The 25,700-nt window shown below is 47.9% G+C and overlaps 1 protein-coding gene across 3 annotated transcripts in view; it reads right to left on the bottom strand.

Annotated features, from left to right (window-relative positions):
• The window catches only part of PIEZO1 (piezo type mechanosensitive ion channel component 1 (Er blood group)), a 204,499-nt gene that overhangs the window by 109,328 nt on the left and 69,471 nt on the right, over positions 1-25,700 (bottom strand). For all 3 annotated transcript variants that reach the window (XM_077450380.1, XM_077450398.1, XM_077450390.1), the window contains 3 exons: positions 7,734-7,856; positions 5,509-5,551; positions 1,239-1,404 (listed from right to left, as the gene is read on the bottom strand). In XM_077450380.1, the coding sequence (XP_077306506.1) occupies positions 1,239-1,404; positions 5,509-5,551; positions 7,734-7,856 (332 nt within the window). The remainder of the gene's footprint in view (positions 1-1,238; positions 1,405-5,508; positions 5,552-7,733; positions 7,857-25,700) is intronic.

The raw sequence follows: 25,700 nt of genomic DNA, 5'->3' as shown, positions 1-25,700 counted from the left end.
TATAATGACACGGTATGGAAAAGTTGGTGAAGGGTGTATAAAATGACACGGTACGGTTGGTGGGGGGTGTATATAATGACACGGTACGGTTGGTGGGGGGTGTATATAATGACACGGTACGGTTGGTGGGGGGTGTATATAATGACATGGTAAGGTTGGTGGGGGGTGTATATAATGACATGGTACGGTTGGTGGGGGGGTGTATATAATGACACGGTACGGTTGGTGGGGGTGTATATAATGACACGGTACGGTTGGTGGGGGGGTGTATATAATGACACGGTACGGTTGGTGGGGGGGTGTATATAATGACACGGTACGGTTGGTGGGGGGTGTATATAATGACACGGTACGGTTGGTGGGGGGTGTATATAATGACACGGTAAGGTTGGTGGGGGGTGTATATAATGACATGGTACGGTTGGTGGGGGGGTGTATATAATGACACGGTACGGTTGGTGGGGGGTGTATATAATGACATGGTACGGTTGGTGGGAGGTGTATATAATGACATGGTACGGCTGGTGGGGGGGTGTATATAATGACACGGTACGGTTGGTGGGGGGGTGTATATAATGACATGGTACGGTTGGTGGGGGGTGTATATAATGGCACGGTACGGTTGGTGGGGGGTGTATATAATGGCACGGTACGGTTGGTGGGGGGTTATATAATGACACGGTAAGGTTGGTAGGGGGTGTATATAATGGCATGGTAAGGTTGGTGGGGGGTGTATATAATGACACGGTACGGTTGGTGGGGGGGTGTATATAATGACATGGTACGGTTGGTGGGGGGTGTATATAATGGCACGGTACGGTTGGTGGGGGGTGTATATAATGGCACGGTACGGTTGGTGGGGGGTTATATAATGACACGGTAAGGTTGGTAGGGGGTGTATATAATGGCATGGTAAGGTTGGTGGGGGGTGTATATAATGACACGGTACGGTTGGTGGGGGGTGTATATAATGGCACGGTAAGGTTGGTGGGGGGTGTATATAATGGCACGGTACGGTTGGTGGGGGGGTGTATATAATGACACGGTAAGGTTGGTAGGGGGTGTATATAATGGCACGGTAAGGTTGGTGGGGGGTGTATATAATGACACGGTACGGTTGGTGGAACACTCTGGCCGGTTGGAGGAAGTGAGCGGGCGGGGGGGAGGGGCGTCACACACATGAATAACGCTCCTGCCAATCGTTTCTCTTGCCCTGTGGCCAGGAAGACGTCACCCACCTGTTCTGTCACATCGGTTGACCTGCGGATTCTCCCGCGTGGCGATGGGGAGCTCTGCCGGGGCACCAGCCGATTGCACAGTCCCAGACACACAGCCGACACCAAGAACATGCCGAAATCCGGAGACACCAAGCGCACCGTGTTGGGGATGTCATAGATGTCCAGCCTGAGGAGGAACCATAGAAGATATATTCAGAGCTCAGCAGGGAACACGGAGATCACATATAATCCACCCGGGTCCCGATATCCGAGGTTCACAAATCCAGCGAGCGAAAAAAGGATTTGATTGGCTGCTGATTTTGTGACAAAGAAACGATCGGTCTGTAATTTTATTGGTCGGTTTATTATAACAGTGAGAAAAAAACAACAAAAATATCCCGAAAAAACACATTTCATAAAAGTTATAAATTGATTTGCATTTTAATGAGTGAAATAAGTATGTGAACCCCTCACAGAACATGACTTAGTAGTTGGTGGAGAAACCCTTGTTGGGGATCACAGAGGTCAGACGTTTCTTGGAGTTGGCCTCCAGGTTCGCACATCTCAGGAGGGATTTTGTCCTCTTTGCAGATCCTCTCCAAGTCATTGAGGTTACCAGGCTGACGTTTGGTAACTCGAACTTTCAGCTCCCTTCTATGGGATTAAGGTCTGGAGACTGGCTAGGCCACTCCAGGACCTTTATGTGTTTCTTCTTGAGCCACTCCTTTGTTGCTTTGGCTGTGGGTTTTGGGTCATTGTCATGCTGGAAGACCCATCCATGACCCATCTTCAATGCCCTGGCTGAGGGAAGGAGGTTCTCACCCAATATTTGATGGTACATGGCCCCGTCCATCGTCACTTTGATGTGGTGAAGTTGTCCTGTCCCCTTAGCAGAAAAACACCCCCAAAGCATAGTGTGTCCACCTCGGTGGGGGATGGTGTTCTTGGGGTCATAGGACCTCCATGTATGACGGTGGGGGATGGTGTTCTTGGGGGTCATAGGTCCTCCATGTATGATGGTGGGGGATGGTGTTCTTGGGGTCATAGGACCTCCATGTATGACGTGGGGGATGGTGTTCTTGGGGTCATAGGACCTCCATGTATGACGGTGGGGGATGGTGTTCTTGGGGTCATAGGACCTCCATGTATGACGGTGGGGGATGGTGTTCTTGGGGTCATAGGACCTCCATGTATGATTGTGGGGGATGGTGTTCTTGGGGTCATAGGACCTCCATGTATGATGGTGGGGGATGGTGTTCTTGGGGTCATAGGACCTCCATGTATGACGGTGGGGGATGGTGTTCTTGGGGTCATAGGACCTCCATGTATGATGGTGGGGGATGGTGTTCTTGGGGTCATAGGACCTCCATGTATGACGGTGGGGGATGGTGTTCCTCCTCTTCCTCCAAACACGGTGAGTTGAGTTGATGCCAAAGATCTGGATTTTGGTCTCCTCTGATCACAACCCTTCCCCCGGTTCTCCTCGGAATCATTCGATGTTCATTAGTGATCTTCAGACGGACCTGTACATGCGATTTCCTGAGCGGGGGGACCTGTACATGTGATTTCCTGAGCGGGGGGACCTGTACATGTGATTTCCTGAGCGGGGGGACCTGTACATGTGATTTCCTGAGCGGGGGGACCTGTACATGTGATTTCCTGAGCGGAGGGGACCTGTACATGTGATTTTCTGAGCGGGGGGACATGTACATGTGATTTTCTGAGCGGGGGGACCTGTACATGTGATTTCCTGAGCGGGGGGACCTGTACATGTGATTTCCTGAGCGGGGGGACCTGTACATGTGATTTCCTGAGTGGGGGGACCTGTACATGTGATTTCCTGAGCGGGGGGACCTGTACATGTGATTTCCTGAGCGGGGGGACCTGTACATGTGATTTCCTGAGCGGGGGGACCTGTACATGTGATTTCCTGAGCGGGGGGATCTTGCGGGGGCTGCAGGATTTCGGTCCCTCGCGGTGTAGTGTGTTACCGATTGTTCTCTTGGTGACTATGGTCCCAGCTGAGATCATGGAGAAGATTCTCCGGTGTAGTTCTGGGCGGATTCCTCACCGTTCTCCTGATCATTGATCCTCCACGAGGTGAGATCTTCCATGGAGCCCCAGACCGAGGAGATCCATCGTTATTTTGTGAATAATAATCCCACCAACTGTTGTCACCTCTCACCAAGCTTCTTCCTGATGGTCTTGTAGCCCATTCCAGCCTTGTGTAGGTCTACAATCTTCTCCCCGACATCCTTGGGCAGATCTTTGGTCTCCATGGTGGAGAGATTGGAATCTGATTGATTCTGTGGACAGGTGTCTTCTATACAGGTAACAAGCTGAGATTAGGAGCACTCCCTTTATGAGAGTTCTTATCTCAGCTTGTTGCCTGTATAGAAGACACCTGGGAGGGAGAAATCTTGCTGATTGTTGGGGATCAAATACTTATTTCACTCATTAAAATGCAAATCAGTTTATAACTTTTATGAAATGCGTATTTCTGGATATTTTTGTTGTTATTCTCTCTCTGTTATAATAAACCGACCAATAAAATTATAGACGATCGTTTCTTTGTCACAAAATCAGCAGCCGATCAAATACATTTTTTTCCTCACTGTACACTATATTCCCAGAAGTATTGGAAAGCCTGCCTTTACATGAACTTTAATGACCCCCCGCCCCCCAGTCTTAGTCCGGAGGGTTCAATATTGAGTTGGCCCTTTGCAGCTATAACAGCTTCACCTCTTCTGGGAAGGCCGTCCACAAGGTTTAGGAGGGTGTCTATGGGGAATGTTTGACCATTCTTCCAGAAGAGCATTTGTGAGGTCAGACGCTGATGCTGGACGAGAAGGCCTGGCTCGCAGTCTCCACTCTAATTCATCCCAAAGGTGTTCTATCAGGTTGAGATAAGGACTCTGTGCAGGCCAGTCAAGTTCCTCCACCCCAAACTCACTCATCCATGTCTTTATGGACCTTGCTTTGTGTACTGGTGGGCAGTCATGTTGGAACAGGAAGGGACCATCCCCAAAATGTTCCCACAAAGTTGGGAGCATGAAATTGTCCAAAATGTCTTGGTATGCTGATGCCTCAAGAGTTCCGAACCTCTGAAAAACAACCCCCCACACCATAAGCCCCCCATCCCCCCTACACCATAATCCCCCCTCCATCAAATTATTTGGACCAGTGCCCAAAGCAAGGTCCATAAAGACATGGATGAGTGAGTTTTTTTGGTGGAGGAACTTGCCTGGCCTGCACAGAGTCCTGACCTCAACCCGATAGAACACTATTGGTATAAATTAGAGTGGAGACTGTGAGCCAGGCCTTCTCACCCAACGTCAGTGCCTGTCCTCACAAATGCTCTTCTGGAAGAATGGTCAAACATTCCCATAGACACCCTCCTAAACCTTGTGGACGGCCTTCCCAGAAGAGGTGAAGCTGTTATAGCTGCAAAGGGCCAACTCAATATTGAACCCTCCGGATGAAGACTGGGGGGGTCATTAAAGGTCACGTGTGTGTAAAGGCAGGCGTCCCAATACTTTTGACAATATAGTGTATTATCTACCCGTGGTCCCTATAGCAAACAAAGCATGGGACCGGAGTGTTCGCTGTACTCTACACGGCTGGCTTGCAGAGGAGCAGCGATACCTGGAGGGACAGGGAGGGACAGCAGAGCCTTCAATGTGATCACATTCAAAAACCGCTCTGTATGAGATCATTGTCACATGACCTCGGTCATTCCTTAAAGGGGAACCCCGGAGTACCGGAACAATTAGGCTACAGAGGGGAAACCGGCTGAAAGGAAAAGAGAGACCACACTCATTCCCCATAGACTTGTGTCAGAAGATCACACAGGTCAACAATGGGGTGCTCAGACTATTGGGGTTCAGGGATGACAAGGCCATCAGGCCAATGTACCCCTCTAATGCCTGGAAAACCATACCCACCGGTAATGTCCACACCGGCCCTGATGTGAGAACCGATACAATGAGAACATCCTGTCCTCAGAAGGTTCCCAAGAGAATCGGCACTCCAATGTCTTCTTTCCAACCCGGGGTAATCGGGGTAGGAGAAATGCTGCCCCACATGGTCACCCCACAGCTCTGCCCATCAATGAAAGATCATCCTAGCTGGAGCTTACAGGGGGCTGAGGTTTCTCTCCCCACCCCCATCACAGGCACTGAGTGGGACAAGCTCCTGGTACTCGGAGATATCTGTCTAAGGTCTTAGCAGGAAATGGAGCAACCGGGACTGAGAGAGTCGTATCCATGAAGGACCACCAAATGAGACTCACCGAATGACTCCGACATGGCGAGCCAACACTTCCCAGTCACTACCTGGAGGAGAAAACACAATCAGATATAACATGACACAGCACAACGCATAGGACAGGGGAGGGGCTAACCATGGGACGGGGGAGGGGCTAACCATGGGACGGGGAGGGGCTAACCATGGGACGGGGAGGGGCTAACCATGGGAGGGGCTAACCATGGGACGGGGGAGGGGCTAACCATGGGACGGGGAGGGGCTAACCATGGGGATGGGGAGGGGCTATCCATGGGACGGGGAGGGGCTATCCATGGATCGGGGGGGTGGCTATCCATGGGACGGGGAGGGGCTAACCATGGGACAGGGAGGGGCTAACCATGGGACGGGGGAGTTGGGGGTTATTCATCCAGCCAATCGGCATTCACATTCCTTCTGTGAGAATCACCCAGAGATTTTTCACAAAATATATAAAGTTGTGGCTGTACTGGGGGTGGGACAAAATCAACTTTTCTTAGGGTATCCTCCCTTAGGCTTAAATGATTTTGGGGTATCTTCCCTTAGGACCAAATGTTTTTGGGGAACTTCTCTTAGAATTAATTTTTTTGGGGGTATCTTCCCTTAGGACTGAATGTTTTTTGGGGTATCTTCTCCTAGGATTGAATGTTTTTTGGGGTATCTTCTCCTAGAATTGAATGTTTTAGGGGTATCTTCTTCTAGAATTGAATGTTTTTGGGGTATCTTCTCTTAGAATTGAATGTTTTTGGGGTATCTTCTCTTAGGATTGAATGTTTTTGGGGTATCGTCTCTTAGAATTGAATGTTTTTGGGGTATCTTCTTCTAGAATTGAATGTTTTTGGGGTATCTTCTCTTAGAATTGAATGTTTTTGGGGTATCTTCTCTTAGGATTGAATGTTTTTTGGGGTATCTTCTCCTAGGATTGAATGTTTTTTGGGGTATCTTCTCCTAGAATTGAATGTTTTTTGGGGTATCTTCTCCTAGAATTGAATGTTTTAGGGGTATCTTCTTCTAGAATTGAATGTTTTTGGGGTATCTTCTCTTAGAATTGAATGTTTTTGGGGTATCTTCTCTTAGGATTGAATGCTTTTGGGGTATCGTCTCTTAGAATTGAATGTTTTTGCGTTATCTTCTTCTAGAATTGAATGTTTTTGGGGTATCTTCTCTTAGAATTGAATGTTTTTGGGGTATCTTCTCTTAGGATTGAATGTTTTTGGGGTATCTTCTCTTAGGATTGAATGTTTTTTGGGGTATCTTCTCTTAGGATTGAATGTTTTTTGGGGTATCTTCTCTTAGGATTGAATGTTTTTTGGGGTATCTTCTCTTAGGATGTTTTTGGGGTATCTTCTTCTAGAATTGAATGTTTTTGGGGTATCTTCTCTTAGGATTGAATGTTTTTTGGGGTATCTTCTCTTAGGATGTTTTTGGGGTATCTTCTTCTAGAATTGAATGTTTTTGGGGTATCTTCTCTTAGGATTGAATGTTTTTTGGGGTATCTTCTTCTAGAATTGAATGTTTTTGGGGTATCTTCTCTTAGGATTGAATGTTTTTTGGGGTATCTTCTCTTAGGATGTTTTTGGGATATCTTCTTCTAGAATTGAATGTTTTTGGGGTATCTTCTCTTAGGATTGAATGTTTTTTGGGGTATCTTCTCTTAGGATTGAATGTTTTTGGGGTATCTTCTCTTAGGATTGAATGTTTTTTGGGGTATCTCGCTGATTGGGAGCTGCTGGTTTTCCAGAACGTTTGTCTGACAGAAGGCAGCCAATCAGCCAGCTTCTGTGAGACCAGCCGGCATGCACCGGCCGGTGTCTGCCGACATTGGGCCCATGTGTGCGGAGCTTTATGTTACGGCACAGCAGGATTCAGACTGATAGTTATCAGATCAGTATATGGAACAAATCACACTTTACTGTAGTGCTGCAAAAGGGAGACCTTCTTATAGTGGAGAAGAGCAGAAAGATGACTTCTCATTCTGCTGCTGCTCCTTCAGCTGCACTAGAAGTCCAGGGTTTGGCCGCACTGCTTGGCATGGACTTCTGGGTTAGCGGACTGACTGAACAGAATTACAGATCCTTTGGCTGGTGAAGCGGCTCACATATATGGGAGTATTTCTCGGACTCATTGGAGAAGTGCGGAGTAAAGACCTTGGCGGCAAATACAATCGGCCCTTTTAATGATGAGCATACATAGTAATGAATACGGTTATGTAGATCTCTTGTGCCGGCTACGTACAGTTATGGCCCAGCAGGTCGTCCAGTCCCGGCACCGTATGGAGGCAAAGCATGAAGATGAGATGTGAACAAAGGAAAATGATGCTGATGGCGAGCAAAGCTTTCAATAATCGCCCTGTGTGACCTGGAAGGAAAAGAAAAGTCGTCAAAGATTTGCTCGGTGAATGTGGACAGATTACAGGAACTTTCACCAAAAAAACCAGTTACCGACATGGATCTATTCCCTTCCACCCAGTCCATCCAATCAGAGAAGACGTATCCCAACTTCCAAAGCCGGGACACCATCTATGAGTGGAGGGGGACCCATCACTCATCAAATCTCATGTCTCTTTGACCAGACCAAGGGATTGCAAGGGTTCTCCATTCTGAAACTTTGGGATTGTATATTATGGGAGAATCTAGATGGAAAATTCTACTTCACATACTGGGATTAGAAGACCCATTACTGGGAGGAGGGGCGTCTCTTGGGGGGTAAAACACTCACACTGCCGGATTTCCAGCATCAATTACAGAGATTGCTTCCTGTGGTCTCAAATATAAATGACGCTGAGAGACTTCATGGAGACTCCACTATTCCTATTATAACGGAGAAATTACATTTATCAGAAAATAACTTAAACCCCAAACCATGGAGTGACAGAAATGTATCACAAAGAATTCTACGGACCGATCCGGATCCAACACTTCTGATAATGCTCGGGCCATTGATGGGGGTGGGGAATTGTAGAAGTGCACTTCAGACAGATGGGTTTATTATACATTCTCTGGAGGACCTTCCTGACCCTTCCCCATGGTGACACACCAGTGTTCTCCTATATGGCGACCCACCAGTGTCCCCCCTTAAGGTGACCCACCAGTGTCCTCCCATACGGTGACCCACCAGTGTCCTCCCATATGGTGACCCACCAGTGTCCTCCCATACGGTGACCCACCAGTGTCCTCCCATACGGTGACCCACCAGTGTCCTCCCATACGGTGACCCATTAGTGTCCTCCCATACGGTGACCCACCAGTGTCCTCCCATACGGTGACCCACCAGTGTCCTCCCATACGGTGACAAACCAGTGTCCTCCCATACGGTGACCCACCAGTGTCCTCCCATACGGTGACCCACCAGTGTCCTCCCATACGGTGACCCATTAGTGTCCTCCCATACGGTGACCCATTAGTGTCCTCCCATACGGTGACCCACCAGTGTCCTCCCATACGGTGACCCACCAGTGTCCTCCCATACGGTGACCCACCAGTGTCCTCCCATACGGTGACCCACCAGTGTCCTCCCATACGGTGACCCACCAGTGTCCTCCCATACGGTGACCCACCAGTGTCCTCCCATACGGTGACCCACCAGTGTCCTCCCATACGGTGACCCATTAGTGTCCTCCCATACGGTGACCCACCAGTGTCCTCCCATACGGTGACCCACCAGTGTCCTCCCATATGGTGACCCATTAGTGTCCTCCCATACGGTGACCCATTAGTGTCCTCCCATACGGTGACCCATTAGTGTCCTCCCATACGGTGACCCACCAGTGTCCTCCCATACGGTGACCCACCAGTGTCCTCCCATACGGTGACCCATTAGTGTCCTCCCATATGGTGACCCATTAGTGTCCTCCCATACGGTGACCCACCAGTGTCCTCCCATACAGTGACCCACCAGTGTCCTTCCCCATGGTGAACCATCCATGTTCTTCCCCAAGGTGACCCATCTGTCTCCGGTGACACTGACGGGTACCAACAAAAACAAGGACAGCCAGATATCAATCCGTCTTGTTATGGGGAAAACACCAGCTTATCTAAGATCAGCCAAACTGTTTCTTCATTACATTGTAAACTCAGATATTTGTACAGAAGTCAGATATCTATGAAAAGTGGAGAAACACAAAGTCACCAAGTCCCAGATAAGAACCAATCAGGGCTGCTAACAATGCAAATATGTAAAGATATTATTTAGAGCAAGGTCTTCCGACTTTTCAGTCCAAGGGCAGCATCATATGCTTTACATGGGGGGGGGGGGGAGGGGTACGAGCCATAAATCTGATTTATAGGACATTGATGATTGAGGTCATAAGCGCCCAGTTACCAAGTTCCCCCACCTGGACATGCCAAACATTCTACCATAGTAGACATCTTCATTTCAGCTGGTCAGATCCGTCACACTGACTGGAAACCGTGCATGCCGACACAGCATCGTGCCAACGTTTCCCTCATTAGGGTCTTGCATCTATGTCTCCTGCCCCTTCCTGCAGACGGGGACAGACGGGGACAGGGTGTAATGTGCTAGGACAGTCATACACCCCACAGTGTCCAATTATGACTTTGTAACCTAAACCCAGTTCCTGTGAAAACATCAATGTCCTGTAAACCTAATTTACTGATTCACCCCCCCTTCCCCCACCCCTGGGGAATCTCTCTTCTATATTCAAAGAGGACAGAGGTCTGAAGTTTTGGAAGAAGAAGGTATTTATATAGAAGGTTTCCTGGGGCACACGGGGCAGGATCTGAAGGCCGCAGCACTATAGTGTCTCTGCCGGCGCTGACAGCTGTACGGTGCCATGGTAAATAAATGGCTGGAATGGAATTTGGTGTCTCCAGGGAATGGCAGGTTACAGAGCTTGTGTGAGAGAGAGGGGAGCGTAAGGGTGTCGGCATTACAGATGGAATTGCGGTATTACATAGCGGTTCTCAGAAGCACTCCGCTACCGGCCAGCACCATTTTCTTGGCAAAATCAGAACAAAGTTCATCGTTCTGAGAGCTGAAGAGCAGCCAGCAGAATGCAGCCTGGGCCCCATTTCCTACACTCACTACCGTGACTGCACATTGTGGTTACCAGCTGTTCCATATGACTGTTCAGAACTTGGAAAACGCACATCTGTCCCATTTACCTTTATGACAATTCTCAGAAAAATAAACGTTCGCTGCGCTACCTGCACAGGAATTCCATCCCAGCTGCTGATTGATATGGCAAGTTCTCTTCTTTTCTTAAAAGCTGTAAGAACATAAAACCATCTCAATCACATTCAATGGTTTGTACGGGATGTCCCTCTGACACATGGAGCCATCTCTCCAAAGCCCATGGGTTGTCCCTCTGACACATGGAGCCCTGCCATGGAACCATCTCTCCAATGCCCATGGGTTGTCCCTCTGACACATGGAGCCCTGCCATGGAACCATCTCTCCAAAGCCCATGGGATGTCCCTCTGACACATGGAGCTCTGCCATGGAACCATCTCTCCAAAGCCCATGGGATGTCCCTCTGACACATGGAGCTCTGCCATGGAGCCATCTCTCCAATGCCCATGGGTTGTCCCTCTGACACATGGAGCTCTGCCATGGAGCCATCTCTCCAAAGCCCATGGGATGTCCCTCTGACACATGGAGCTCTGCCATGGAACCATCTCTCCAAAGCCCATGGGATGTCCCTCTGACACATGGAGCTCTGCCATGGAACCATCTCTCCAAAGCCCATGGGATGTCCCTCTGACACATGGAGCTCTGCCATGGAACCATCTCTCCAAAGCCCATGGGTTACAGAAATCTATTGGAATGCAGTAAGTCATGCCACACATTCTGCAAATGTCAGGTTTGTACATCATAGGTAGTGATCCTGACCGCCACAGATGGGCCATCACTAATATTCCCTCCACCCAGAGACCCACTACCAATCCAAGGTGGATCCACAAAACTGAAGCACTCTGCAAAAGGTCCAATATCATCTTCAAGCCGAACCCTCTATCCTGACTGCCCTGCCCCCCCCCCCACCCACAACCGCCCCAGTGCTTTCATGGACTTTTCCCCATATCATTTGAAAAGCCTCCTAATTTTGGGCTCTTGTTCAGCAGCATGAGCTACTCTGAGGGTCTTCACACTGGCTGAGGGGGATCACTGCTGGAGAATATTTTACCTACACCCGCCATCTTTCTTAGAACTAGGTTACATTGTACTCAGGAGAAGCCCCATGTCCGATAAAATGGATTGTTAGGTCTGGTCCAAAAACAGGTAAAGGCATGATCCCAAAGATCCAAGAACTACAACGTTAGCCAGGAATTGAACCTACAAGCAGCCAAGGCCAAACCATGTTTGAAGAGAAGTCCCAACTAACCAGGACGATGAATGCAAACGGGCAGGTCCCCAAGTCAAACTCAAGATTTATGTTGGGGAAAAGGTGAAGGTTTGGAGTAGGACCGAAACAACTAATCGACCACTAATCGATTATGAAATTAATCGATTACTATTTTCATAATCAATTAATCGGCCACTAACATAATGGGGTAAAAAAAAAAGAGCCCTTTATAGTACAAAAAGAGCAAATCGCTACGGTAAATATTACTTTCACTGTCCCATAGCAAAAAATTAGCCCCTTACAGTAGCGATTATTTGCTCTTTTTGTACTAATTTTAGTTTTTTTAACCCCATTATGTTACTAAACATCTCAGGCCCGGGTTACACCTCTGTGCTTTTTGCAGAAACGCACTACAGTTCATTTACATGATTTCCTATGGGACACGTTCACATCCATGATTTCTTCATCTGCTGCGTATTTGGAAAAGACGAGGACTTTTTTTTAACACAAAACTCTGCTATTTGTTTAGTTCAATCTACTTCAATGGAGAAGCTGCAGAAAAGAGTGTAATAATGCGTTTTTTTGCGGCAATTTGTGTTTTTTTTAATCTGCCCAACAACAAATTGGCCAAAAAAATAAGTAAAAATGCAAATCGCAGCAAAATTACCTTTTTTTAAGGTCATTAACTGATTAATCAAAACAATAAATCGGCCAACTAATCGATTATGAAAATAATCGTTAGTTGCAGCCCTAGTTTGGAGAACCAAACTTTATACATTTCTGGCCTGGTGATGGGAAGCCGAAGAAACACAAAGTGAGTTTAAAAGTTAAAAAATGGCCATGTCAAAAGGAAGTCCCCTGAGAAATGAAAATAGCAGAGGAGGGCAGGAGGAGGGAATAGGTGTGTGTACCCACCATTGAAGGCCATAAATAATGGATATACCAGAGGAGGGCAGGAGGAGGGGGTAGGTGTGTGTACCTCACCATTGAAGGCCATAAATAATGGATATACTAGAGGAGGGCAGGAGGAGGGGGTAGGTATGTGTACCCACCATTGAAGGCCAGAAAATAATGGATATACTAGAGGAGGGCAGGAGGAGGGGGTAGGTTTGTGTACCTCACCATTGAAGGCCATAAATAATGGATATACTAGAGGAGGGCAGGAGGAGAGGGTAGGTGTGTGTGTACCCACCATTGAAGACCTGAAAATAATGGATATACTAGAGGAGGGCAGGGAGGAGGGGGTAGGTGTGTGTACCTCACCATTGAAGGCCATAAATAATGGATATACTATAGGAGGGCAGGAGGAGGGGGTAGGTGCGTGTACCTCACCATTGAAGGCCATAAATAATGGATATACTAGAGGAGGGCATGAGGAGGGGGTAGGTGTGTGTGTACCCACCATTGAAGGCCATAAATAATGGATATACTAGAGGAGGGCAGGAGGAGAGGGTAGGTGTGTGTACCCACCATTGAAGGCCATAAATAATGGATATACTAGAGGAGGGCAGGAGGAGGGGGTAGGTGTGTGTAACTCACCATTGAAGGCCATAAATAATGGATATACTAGAGGAGGGCAGGAGGAGGGGGTAGGTGTGTGTACCTCACCATTGAAGGCCAGAAAATAATGGATATACTAGAGGAGGGCAGGAGGAGAGGGTAGGTGTGTGTACCCACCATTGAAGGCCAGAAAATAATGGATATACTAGAGGAGGGCAGGAGGAGGGGGTAGGTGTGTGTGTACCCACCATTGAAGGCCTGAAAATAATGGATATACTAGAGGAGGGCAGGGAGGAGGGGGTAGGTGTGTGTACCTCACCATTGAAGGCCATAAATAATGGATATACTAGAGGAGGGCAGGAGGAGGGGGTAGGTGTGTGTGTGTACCCACCATTGAAGGCCTGAAAATAATGGATATACTAGAGGAGGGCAGGAGGAGAGGGTAGGTGTGTGTACCCACCATTGAAGGCCAGAAAATAATGGATATACTAGAGGAGGGCAGGGAGGAGGGGGTAGGTGTGTGTACCTCACCATTGAAGGCCATAAATAATGGATATACTAGAGGAGGGCAGGAGGAGAGGGTAGGTGTGTGTACCTCACCACTGAAGGCCTGAAAATAATGGATATACTAGAGGAGGGCAGGAGGAGGGGGTAGGTGTGTGTGTGTACCCACCATTGAAGGCCTGAAAATAATGGATATACTAGAGGAGGGCAGGAGGAGAGGGTAGGTGTGTGTACCCACCATTGAAGGCCAGAAAATAATGGATATACTAGAGGAGGGCAGGGAGGAGGGGGTAGGTGTGTGTACCTCACCATTGAAGGCCATAAATAATGGATATACTAGAGGAGGGCAGGAGGAGGGGGTAGATGTGTGTACCCACCACTGAAGGCCATAAATAATGGATATACTAGAGGAGGGCAGGGAGGAGGGGGTAGGTGTGTGTGCCCACCATTGAAGGCCAGAAAATAATGGATATACTAGAGGAGGGCAGGAGGAGGGGGTAGGTGTGTGTGCCCACCATTGAAGGCCTGAAAATAATGGATATACTAGAGGAGGGCAGGAGGAGGGGGTAGGTGTGTGTGTACCCACCATTGAAGGCCTGAAAATAATGGATATACTAGGAGGAGGGCAGGAGGAGGGGGTAGGTGTGTGTACCCACCATTGAAGGCCAGAAAATAATGGATATACTAGAGGAGGGCAGGAGGAGAGGGTAGGTGTGTGTACCCACCATTGAAGGCCAGAAAATAATGGATATACTAGAGGAGGGCAGGAGGAGAGGGTAGGTGTGTGTACCTCACCATTGAAGACCATAAATAATGGATATACTAGAGGAGGGCAGGAGGAGAGGGTAGGTGTGTGTACCTCACCATTGAAGGCCATAAATAATGGATATACTAGAGGAGGGCAGGAGGAGGGGGTAGGTTTGTGTACCTCACCATTGAAGGCCATAAATAATGGAGGACAGGCACCCAGGAACCTCAAAGCTCCCTTTTATTTAGTTAGGTAGCAGCTTCATTTTCGGTCATCCCAGATTGGAAACTTCTGGTCTGGAAGATTTATCCCCAACACGAGAAGTGGTATCTCAGTATCAGGCAGCTGACCGTATCCCGTATCTGGCGCCGTCTCTAGCACATTACATTCTGTTATCTATTAATGATCATCTGGACTCTTATTTCCCTAGATGCCAGAGATGTCCCTCTACGGAGGGATTCGTATTGAGGACTTATGAAGATCTTACTGAATCTCTTCACTTTTGCTGCATTCTACTTTCCTATCCATTAGTCATATACTGTATATCCGGTTCCCTCCTATACAATGAAGAATATTAATAGAGGAAAGATTGAGCCGGATGATTAGTCACACTAAGATCACTAAATTCACAAGTCCATTAAAGGAATTCTAAAGTGAGAAAACACGCAGGTTACTATTACTCAACCCTCCTTATTAAAATGACGGTTCCCTGGCTGTCATGCAGGTCCCAACATGTCATCACTTTCTGAGTCACCAACCCTGAGCTCAGTATGAAGATCATGTACACTGACAACACTAGCTGCATGCTTGTCCCAGATCAGCGACTCACAAACAGGCTAAAGACAGCCAGGTAAGAGTTTTTGTTTTTTTTGTTTTGTTTTTTTAAGATTGAGGCCACCCCGATACCCGAGGTCAACCCGATGCCCGAGGTCAACCTGATGCCCGAGGCCAGCATGATGCCCGAGGCCAACCGGATGCCCGAGGCCAGCCTGATGCCTGAGGCCAGCCTGATGCCTGAGGCCAACCTGATACCCAAGGCTCTGATACCCGAGGCCAACCTGATGTCTGAGACTATACTGATACCTGAGGCCATCCTGGTACCTGGGGCCACCCCAATACCTAGTGCTATCCTAATGCCAGAGGCCACCCTAATACCTGAGGCTACCCTGATACCCAATACAAGTCCTCCTATAATCCGCTACATTAGGAGAAGGATTCAAATTGGGAGCAGGGGAGAATGCATCTCAACCAATCAGCGCTCTCCTGCTTTGTGCAGTGTTTGTCATCCTATAATGGACCTGCATACAAGAGGGATGAGGACAAGGAAGACCACCAGTTGAGTGCAGCATTTTCATTGTCCAATCACAAACTGAGGCGGGTCCTAGACTGTATAACTCACCTGCAGTATAGCCTGCAGACAGCAGCACCTGGCTGTGTTATCTGACAGGGGTACCCGGGATGCAATGCCCACTGAAATGAATTGAAAAATACCATTGCCTGTATAACGGCTCCATATATGTACTGTAACTAAACATGTTCATAAGCAGCGGTTACCATTAATAAAAAACGCATTCTCTCGCAAACCCCCCCCCCCCATTAGTCAGTGAGCCTCCTCTTCACATTATCTGACCAATAAGAAGTCTAAAGAATTTGGAGGGGGTGGGCCAAGCACGGCATTAGCAGAAAAGTCAATGTTTGCACGTAACTTCAGCTGTCTGTATTCCTAGATCTGCCGATTACCTCCCAACACCTCTTTCTATGGGCGCTTCTTCCCAGCAAAACATGGAATATCTGGAAATTCCTGTGAAGAGCCGACAGCAAGAAGGTTTCTGAGTTTTCCTCTCGGGGGAGGGAAGGGGGTGGTGATGGGTGGGAGGGAAGGGGGTGGTGATGGGTGGGGGGGGGGGGGGGGTGGTGATAGGTGGGGGGGAGGGGAGGGAGTCTGAGCTATGATTTCAGAAAGGTGTCTGTAACACGTAATTCGGCGTGATTTATGAACTGATTGAGTTGAATGTTCTGTCATTGCAGACAGGTCCTCCGATGTGAGTGGACGCAGCGATTGGAATGCTGCCATTGGGCCCCCAGAGACGTCAGCCAACCTGCGATCGGGTTCCACGCGTCTCCCGAATCCGAGCCAAATCCCAGCAGGGTGAACGCCAGTCAATGTCAGAGCAAAGCCCAGTCCCCATAGACTCTCCTCCGTCACCGACTGTTTATTAGGGTCCCGGAGGCTCCTCTGCCATATGAAGAGCACACTGGATAGGATTACAGTTCAGTAGATAGAATTACTGCCCAGTCAGTGTCGCCTCGGATTTCTAGAAGGATCAACAACCAAAAACTATTTAATAAATCCCTGAAGACCACAAGATCCAAAACAGAACTTTCCGCCCCAAAGAACCTCCATGTCTAGTGCAGCTTGGGGCCCTTCTCATGTCTACATCCCTTTTCATTTCGGAGGTTTTTTTTGTTTTTTAATTCTTGTATTTCTCTTCTCAACAAAATGTTCTAAAAAAGCTAAATATCACATTTCATTTTTTTTCTTCTTCATCTCAAAAACACCCCCCAGGATGAGTTCCGGCCCTAAACCCATCCCAGCCCGACACCTTACAATAGAATACAGAGCCTGGCTGGTGGAGGCCATGACGGGACAGCCTCCGCGAAGGGACAGCCTCCGCGACGGGACAGCCTCCGCGACGGGACAGCCTCCGCGACGGGAAAGCCTCCGCGACGGGAAAGCCTCCGCGACGGGAAAGCCTCTATCTGCACTGCACAAGAGACAATTACATGTAATGAGAATGTCCCTTGTGCTTGGCTGTCCTCTGCTCTCCTTTACCATTCTGCATTTTTACAAAGCATAAGAAGAGTTTTTGGTGAATGGACCCTTTTATCTGCATCTTCAGACAATGAAAAGCTGAAATAAACCTTCGACTGAACGATTTTAGGCCTAAAGCCACAAAGCGGATCAAATGAATGACTGTAGCCAGGCAGAGCACATTATCCATGGCTGTGCGATTGTAGGAGGAGTCATATACTCCGAGGAACTCCCTCCTTCTTCTGTCCAATCAGTGGACTCCCCTGGTGCCGTCAGACAAAACCAAAATATAAAAAAACTTTACTTACAACAGACAGACACAGCTGAGATACAGAGGCAGGCAGCTGTTTCACACCTATTAGAGCTCATTAGTGGAAGATATAAAACAAAGAGGTCACTGTGGAGATTGCAGCCGATCCGCATTACAGACACCGCAAAGCAATCGTCTTTATATTATGTAACAGACGCTCTTTACACACCGACACCAACAACGAGGCCAATCATCCTCAAAACGTTTTGTTTACTGACACCAAAGTGTCACCATGGAATTCCCAGCAAAGACTTACAATGTCTTCAATCCAGAACACTGCCCAGCAGGCCAGAAGGTTTAAGCCTGAGAGCGGAAATCTCAATTCTCTGTCGCTCATAAGATGTCCATTGATCATGGAGTCTCATGGTGTCGCTCATAAGATGGCCATTGATCATGGAGTCTCATGGTGTCGCTCATAAGATGTCCATTGATCATGGAGTCTCATGGTGTCGCTCATAAGATGTCCATTGATCATGGAGTCTCATGGTGTCGCTCATAAGATGTCCATTGATCATGGAGTCTCATGGTGTCGCTCATAAGATGTCCATTGATCATGGAGTCTCATGATGTCGCTCATAAGGATGTCCATTGATCATGAAGTCTCATGGTGTCGCTCATAAGATGTCCATTGATCATGTAGTCTCATGGTGTCACTCATAAGATGTCCATTGATCATGGAGTCTCATGGTGTCGCTCATAAGATGTCCATTGATCATGGAGTCTCATGGTGTCGCTCATAAGATGTCCATTGATCATGGAGTCTCATGGTGTCGCTCATAAGATGTCCATTGATCATGGAGTCTCATGGTGTCGCTCATAAGATGTCCATTGATCATGGAGTCTCATGATGTCGCTCATAAGGATGTCCATTGATCATGTAGTCTCATGGTATCGCTCATAAGGATGTCCATTGATCATGTAGTCTCATGGTGTCGCTCATAAGATGTCCATTGATCATGGAGTCTCATGGTGTCGCTCATAAGATGTCCATTGATCATGAAGTCTCATGGTGTCGCTCATAAGATGTCCATTGATCATGTAGTCTCATGGTGTCACTCATAAGATGTCCATTGATCATGGAGTCTCATGGTATCGCTCATAAGGATGTCCATTGATCATGGAGTCTCATGGTGTCACTCATAAGATGTCCATTGATCATGGAGTCTCATGGTGTCGCTCATAAGATGTCCATTGATCATGGAGTCTCATGGTGTCACTCATAAGGATGTCCATTGATCATGGAGTCTCATGGTGTCGCTCATAAGATGTCCATTGATCATGGAGTCTCATGGTGTCGCTCATAAGATGTCCATTGATCATGGAGTCTCATGGTGTCGCTCATAAGATGTCCATTGATCATGGAGTCTCATGGTGTCGCTCATAAGATGTCCATTGATCATGGAGTCTCATGGTGTCGCTCATAAGATGTCCATTGATCATGGAGTCTCATGGTGTCGCTCATAAGATGTCCATTGATCATGGAGTCTCATGGTGTCGCTCATAAGATGTCCATTGATCATGGAGTCTCATGGTGTCGCTCATAAGATGTCCATTGATCATGGAGTCTCATGGTGTCGCTCATAAGATGTCCATTGATCATGGAGTCTCATGGTGTCGCTCATAAGGATGTCCATTGATCATGGAGTCTCATGGTGTCGCCCATAAGATGTCCATTGATCATGTAGTCTCATGGTGTCACTCATAAGATGTCCATTGATCATGTAGTCTCATGATGTCGCTCATAAGATGTCCATTGATCATGGAGTCTCATGGTGTCGCCCATAAGATGTCCATTGATCATGGAGTCTCATGATGTCGCTCAGAAGATGTCCATTGATCATGTAGTCTCACCATTGCCGTCACTAGAGGCGGCAGATTGGAGAGAGGATGCAGCACTAGGAACATCTTTCATGTTTCATGGAGCAAGTGTCATGATTAGAAGGTGAACGTCTCCTTTAATTCTGAAGGTCTGGTGGAAGGTTATAGTTCTCCGGGCCGAATGTCACCACAATGGCGGGATGGTTCCTGGTGGACTTTCAGGCCATCAATGTACTGGCATTACACTGCAGCACTCTCCTCCTGGACCCGGGATCAGAGGCGCCGTGTTCCACTCACCAATGCCCGGATTTCTAGGTTACCTTCAGTGTATTATTTTGTCATTGATCGCCATCACCCGTCTTTAGCCTCTCTAGATTGGTGATCAGAGGGCCAGAATTATTATGTTTTTGATTTTGAACCTGCAACTGTATCCGAGCCGCCGGCTGATCGCTGGCCAAAAACTTCTATTCCTAACACTTGAAGAAGATGGGAGAACATTGCGCCGTGAACAAGCTGAGCTTCAGAGTGTTCTAAGGATTCCAGCGCACCGTCACACATGGAGAACGATCGCTCTGATCAGTTCCAACAGACTTATTTGTTTTCCCACGAAAATCATCCAAACGGCTTTATGAGTTGGGAGGAAACATTTGAGGGAAAACGGCTTCTACTTGTGAATATCGATGGTTGTGAAATGCCCTCCCCTACGTAGTATCGGAACATTGAAAAACAGGATTTAGCTGTAAAAAAAGAAAAACAATGGAGCAAAAGTTCAGCGTTGACGCCGTTTGTAGACAGGAACATGGGCCGGAACAGAAGCCAATCCCTGGAGGCATCAAAGGAAGGAAATGAAGATCGTGAATTATACAAGTGTGTAAAAGCATCTCCAAATCACCAGATAATACTCTGAGGAGACGCATGGCGAGGCCTCCCGAGTCCCAACAAAGGCTCCTCTGTCTCCTTTTACCTTTTCATGGAATACGGAACTGAAGGGCGTGAATTTGCAGCTGCACCGGAAAACATGCGGCACTTTCACAGCGAGTCCACGTCTCGGCCACAAGGATCTGCTGACAAATAACCCCATAAAAGACGATCCAACAATCGGCTGCTGTCATTTTATGGGGAATATTTCAGGGAAACGTCCATTTTATAGAGTTGTGCCAAGAGTGGAACCCTTTTATTCCCATATCCGGGGGCGATGGGGCTCTTTACAGGAGAGCTGGACCAGGAACTGGGGGTTCAGTGGCACGCATAGTTCCATCATCGGATTATTATACAATGGAAAAAAAAACACACAGCATTCCAACAACGAGAGCTCCGGGATCAAAACTCTCCCTCTTCTGGTTCAATGTTATCATCTCGTGATATCATTTCCTTCTGTAAGTGAATACAGTATATAGTAAGTGCCACCAACTACTTCTATATATACAAAGGGCCACCAACTACTATATATATATATATATATATATATATATATATATATATATATATATACACACACACTAAGTGCCACCAACTACTATATATATATACTAAGTGCCACCAACTACATCTATATATACTAAGTGCCACCAACTACATCTATATATACTAAGTGCCACCAACTACTTCTATATATACTAAGTGCCACCAACTACTTCTATATACAAAGTGCCACCAACTACTTCTATATACAAAGTGCCACCAACTACTTCTATATACAAAGTGCCACCAACTACCTCTTCAAATACTATTTAATTATTATGACATCATAATGTGGAATAAATGTATAATTTATTGTTAGTGAGGGCGATTATAGGAGAGTGGTCGGTCACATTCAAAGTACAGGAAACCATAACTACCAATCAGATTTCAGGGAGTTCAGATCGGTGACTTTTGATTTGTTGAAGTTGCTCTTATTTATAACATAATCATTTTATAATTTTATTTCCTTGGACCTCAAGTTACTCACATCACCTATATTATTGGCTGTGTAATCAGAAAAGTCCGGAGAAGCTCCTGGGTGGTGATGAGAGATGTGAAGAATTTATTGGATCATTTCCTCTCTTTGCATCGAACGTCTCCCTCCCTCCCTGCAGAGTCTTAATGCCGACGCATTGCAACGCACATCTCAGACGCGCATCGCTGTGCTCTGCAAAAGTCTTTGTTTTATTGCAGCAGTGTGCCTATAGTAAGGCTCGGACCTCAAAAGACTGGCCTTCACACACACACACACACACACACACACTATATTCCCAAAAGTATTGGGATGCCTGCCTTCTCTCTCTCACACACAAGGTTTAGGAGGGTGTCTATGGGAATGTTTGACCATTCTTCCAGAAGAGCATTTGTGAGGTCAAGAACTGTTCGTCTAAATTCATTGTGTGGAGAATAGAGCAGATTAGAAGGTCTTCATGGCTCAGAGTTCATTTCATTGACTAAAATATTTTCATTGATTAAACGAACAATATTTTAGTCGACTAAATCTAAATACAAATTTGACATAAATATGAAAACTGCAATACCACATGAGAACATATAGGGGGCGTCTACTAAGGGGCTGAAAGAAAAAAGAAAACGGCTTTAACATTTAAGCGATATAGAAGAATGATGGGCGCGGGGCTGCGGGTGGCGCTCTGATCACAGATCAGTCAGTGGCTCTTTACCATGTGGTACCATCTAAACCAGCCTTTCTCAACCTTTTCAACACAGAGGAACCCTTGAAATAGTTCTCTGGTCTCAGGGAACCTCTGCTAAAAATGAGAAATCTACAACTCATGATACATTAGTGTGATAGTCAGGGGGAGGAACGTCCCTTACACTTGTGGTCATTGGGAAGAATTACCCCCTCACAGATCGCTACAAAGATCAATGGTGTGAGTGGAAACTTATCTGAGAATCAGAAATTGCCCAATGCTGAAGGAACCCCTACAACCTCTGGAGGAACCCTGGTTGAGAATCACTGGTCTAAACAATCAAATAATATCAATAATAGATCCATCGATTAGTGAACGATGAGCTCCAGTCCATAAAGTGCTCCAAAATTCAAGGAGTGCCCCACCCCCTCCTGTGCCCCCCCTCACCGGACGGAATGGGCCCCGGGGGCATTCAGGCTTAGAATGGTGGCCATGGATGGCAGATTCACATCAGTTTGTACAGAAGATCTCACATGATCGTCAGACCTGGCTAATAGAGACCACAAAGAGATAAAAGGCGGGGACTACAGGGAAGTGCTGCCTGGCAATGTATTTATTGTGCAAATAAAAATTGGATACTTACAAAATGTATAATAAAAACAGGCGTGTATTAAAGAGAGACACCCTATTTAATAAAATAAATCTGCGGTACACTTGGTGGCCATCACAGCCAAGACTTCTATCCAGCGATGGAGATCACCACTGACTGGCTCTGACCAGAACTCTACGGGATGTCCTTCACCAGCCACAGTCATTGTAGACCATTGTGGTAACGACACAAACCTTCACAATTGTGTGCTCTCTTCTTCAGGTAAATCTCATGAGGATGATGGAATACAGGAGACTAAGTGGGTGCCCAAAGGTGACACCATTGTTCCTTCTTGTAGCTTCCTGTTGTCGCCCGTCAGCTCTTACAATAAATGGGGATCACTGGAGCTCATCGGTATGCACAGCTTCCTGTAGGGTTCCTTCTACATGGGCACCACCCTCCCCCCTCAGTCCCAGCAGGGGACCCGGGACTGACTCTCATCAGAACAGACATGGATGTCGCATGTGGTGTAAATGTATCGCGTTCAATACGGTGAACGTGAACGAACGCAGACCTAGGCCGACTCCCACCCTCTACTTGTTACATTGCAGAACATTTTGGATCCAAGTATTGAGGAGACAAAAAACAAATAGCTGGAACGTCGGTATGAGCGATGCCTAAGTCGCCCAAGGTTCCCCAACCATTGGCATCCTCGGGAAGTGTACATCCTGAGGATACCATTGCTTGGTTAAGCATACGTCGAGGTATTGGACCCACCACTTCTTTTTGCCACTTAAAGGCATGTAAAGCCGGGGGGTCGGTGTGACAGCCAGGCAGCGAGCATTTCCAGAAGGTCAGCCATGGCAGGCTCCATACTTTTCTCCTACAAAGTTTCAGGTCACCTGAGATACAGACCTGGAAGTATGATGATTCTCCGATAGAGGTAATATCTGTGTGGGGACCTTCTCCGGGGACACGGCCCACAATGTGTTCTCCGATAGAGGTTATATCTGTGTGGGGACCTTCTCCGGGGACACGGCCCACAACATGTTCTCCGATAGAGGTAATATCTGTGTGGGGACCTTCTCCGGGGACACGGCCCACAATGTGTTCTCCGATAGAGGTAATATCTGTGTGGGGACCTTCTCCGGGGACACGGCCCACAACGTGTTCTCCGATAGAGGTAATATCTGTGTGGGGACCTTCTCCGGGGGGACACGGCCCACAATGTGTTCTCCGATAGAGGTAATATCTGTGTGGGGACCTTCTCCGGGGACACGGCCCACAACGTGTTCTCCGATAGAGGTAATATCTGTGTGGGGACCTTCTCCGGGGACACGGCCCACAACATGTTCTCCGATAGAGGTAATATCTGTGTGGGGACCTTCTCCGGGGACACGGCCCACAACGTGTTCTCCAATAGAGGTAATATCTGTGTGGGGACCTTCTCCGGGGGGACACGGCCCACAATGTGTTCTCCGATAGAGGTAATATCTGTGTGGGGACCTTCTCCGGGGACACGGCCCACAATGTGTTCTCTGATAGAGGTAATATCTGTGTGGAGACCTTCTCCGGGGACACGGCCCACAACGTGCTCTCCGATAGAGGTAATATCTGTGTGGGGAGCTTCTCCGGGGGCACGGCCCACAACATGTTCTCCGATAGAGGTAATATCTGTGTCGGGACCTTCTCCGGGGACACGGCCCACAACGTGTTCTCCGATAGAGGTAATATCTGTGTGGGGACCTTCTTCGGGGGGACACGGCCCACAACGTGTTCTCCAATAGAGGTAATATCTGTGTGGGGACCTTCTCCGGGGACACGGCCCACAATGTGTTCTCCGATAGAGGTAATATCTGTGTGGGGACCTTCTCCGGGACACGGCCCACAATGTGTTCTCCGATAGAGGTTATATCTGTGTGGGGACCTTCTCCGGGGACACGGCCCACAACATGTTCTCCGATAGAGGTTAATCTGTGTGGGGACCTTCTCCGGGGACACGGCCCACAACGTGTTCTCCGATAGAGGTAATATCTGTGTGGGGACCTTCTCCGGGGACACGGCCCACAACGTGTTCTCCGATAGAGGTTAAATCTGTGTGGAGACCTTCTCCGGGGACACGGCCCACAATGTGTTCTCCAATAGAGGTTAAATCTGTGTGGGGACCTTCTCCGGGGACACGGCCCACAATGTGTTCTCCGATAGAGGTAATATCTGTGTGGGGACCTTCTCCGGGGACACGGCCCACAACATGTTCTCCGATAGAGGTAATATCTGTGTGGGGACCTTCTCCGGGGACACGGCCCACAACGTGTTCTCCAATAGAGGTAATATCTGTGTGGAGACCTTCTCCGGGGGGACACGGCCCACAACGTGCTCTCCGATAGAAGTTATATCTGTGTGGAGCCCTTCTCTGGGGACACGGCCCACAACATGTTCTCCGATAGAGGTAATATCTGTGTGAGGACCTTCTCCGGGGACACGGCCCACAATGTGTTCTCTGATAGAGGTAATATCTGTGTGGGGACCTTCTCCGGGGACACGGCCCACAACGTGTTCTCCGATAGAGGTTATATCTGTGTGGGGACCTTCTCCGGGGACACGGCCCACAACGTGTTCTCCGATAGAGGTAATATCTGTGTGGGGACCTTCTCCGGGGACACGGCCCACAACGTGCTCTCCGATAGAAGTTATATCTGTGTGGGGACCTTCTCCGGGGACACGGCCCACAACGTGCTCTCCGATAGAAGTTATATCTGTGTGGAGACCTTCTCCGGGGACACGGCCCACAACGTGTTCTCCGATAGAGGTTATATCTGTGTGGGGACCTTCTCCGGGGACACGGCCCACAATGTGTTCTCCAATAGAAGTTATATCTGTGTGGGGACCTTCTCCGGGGACACGGCCCACAACGTGCTCTCCGATAGAAGTTATATCTGTGTGGGGACCTTCTCCGGGACACGGCCCACAACGTGTTCTCCGATAGAGGTTATATCTGTGTGGGGACC

The sequence above is a fragment of the Lithobates pipiens genome, unplaced genomic scaffold, assembly GCF_037356315.1.
Source record: "Lithobates pipiens isolate NorthernLeopardFrog02 unplaced genomic scaffold, aLitPip1_a1.2 Scaffold_10, whole genome shotgun sequence".
Classification (NCBI taxonomy): domain Eukaryota; kingdom Metazoa; phylum Chordata; class Amphibia; order Anura; family Ranidae; genus Lithobates; species Lithobates pipiens.
Note: the sequence above shows the minus strand (reverse complement) of the source record. Positions and strands in the feature narration are given on the sequence as shown.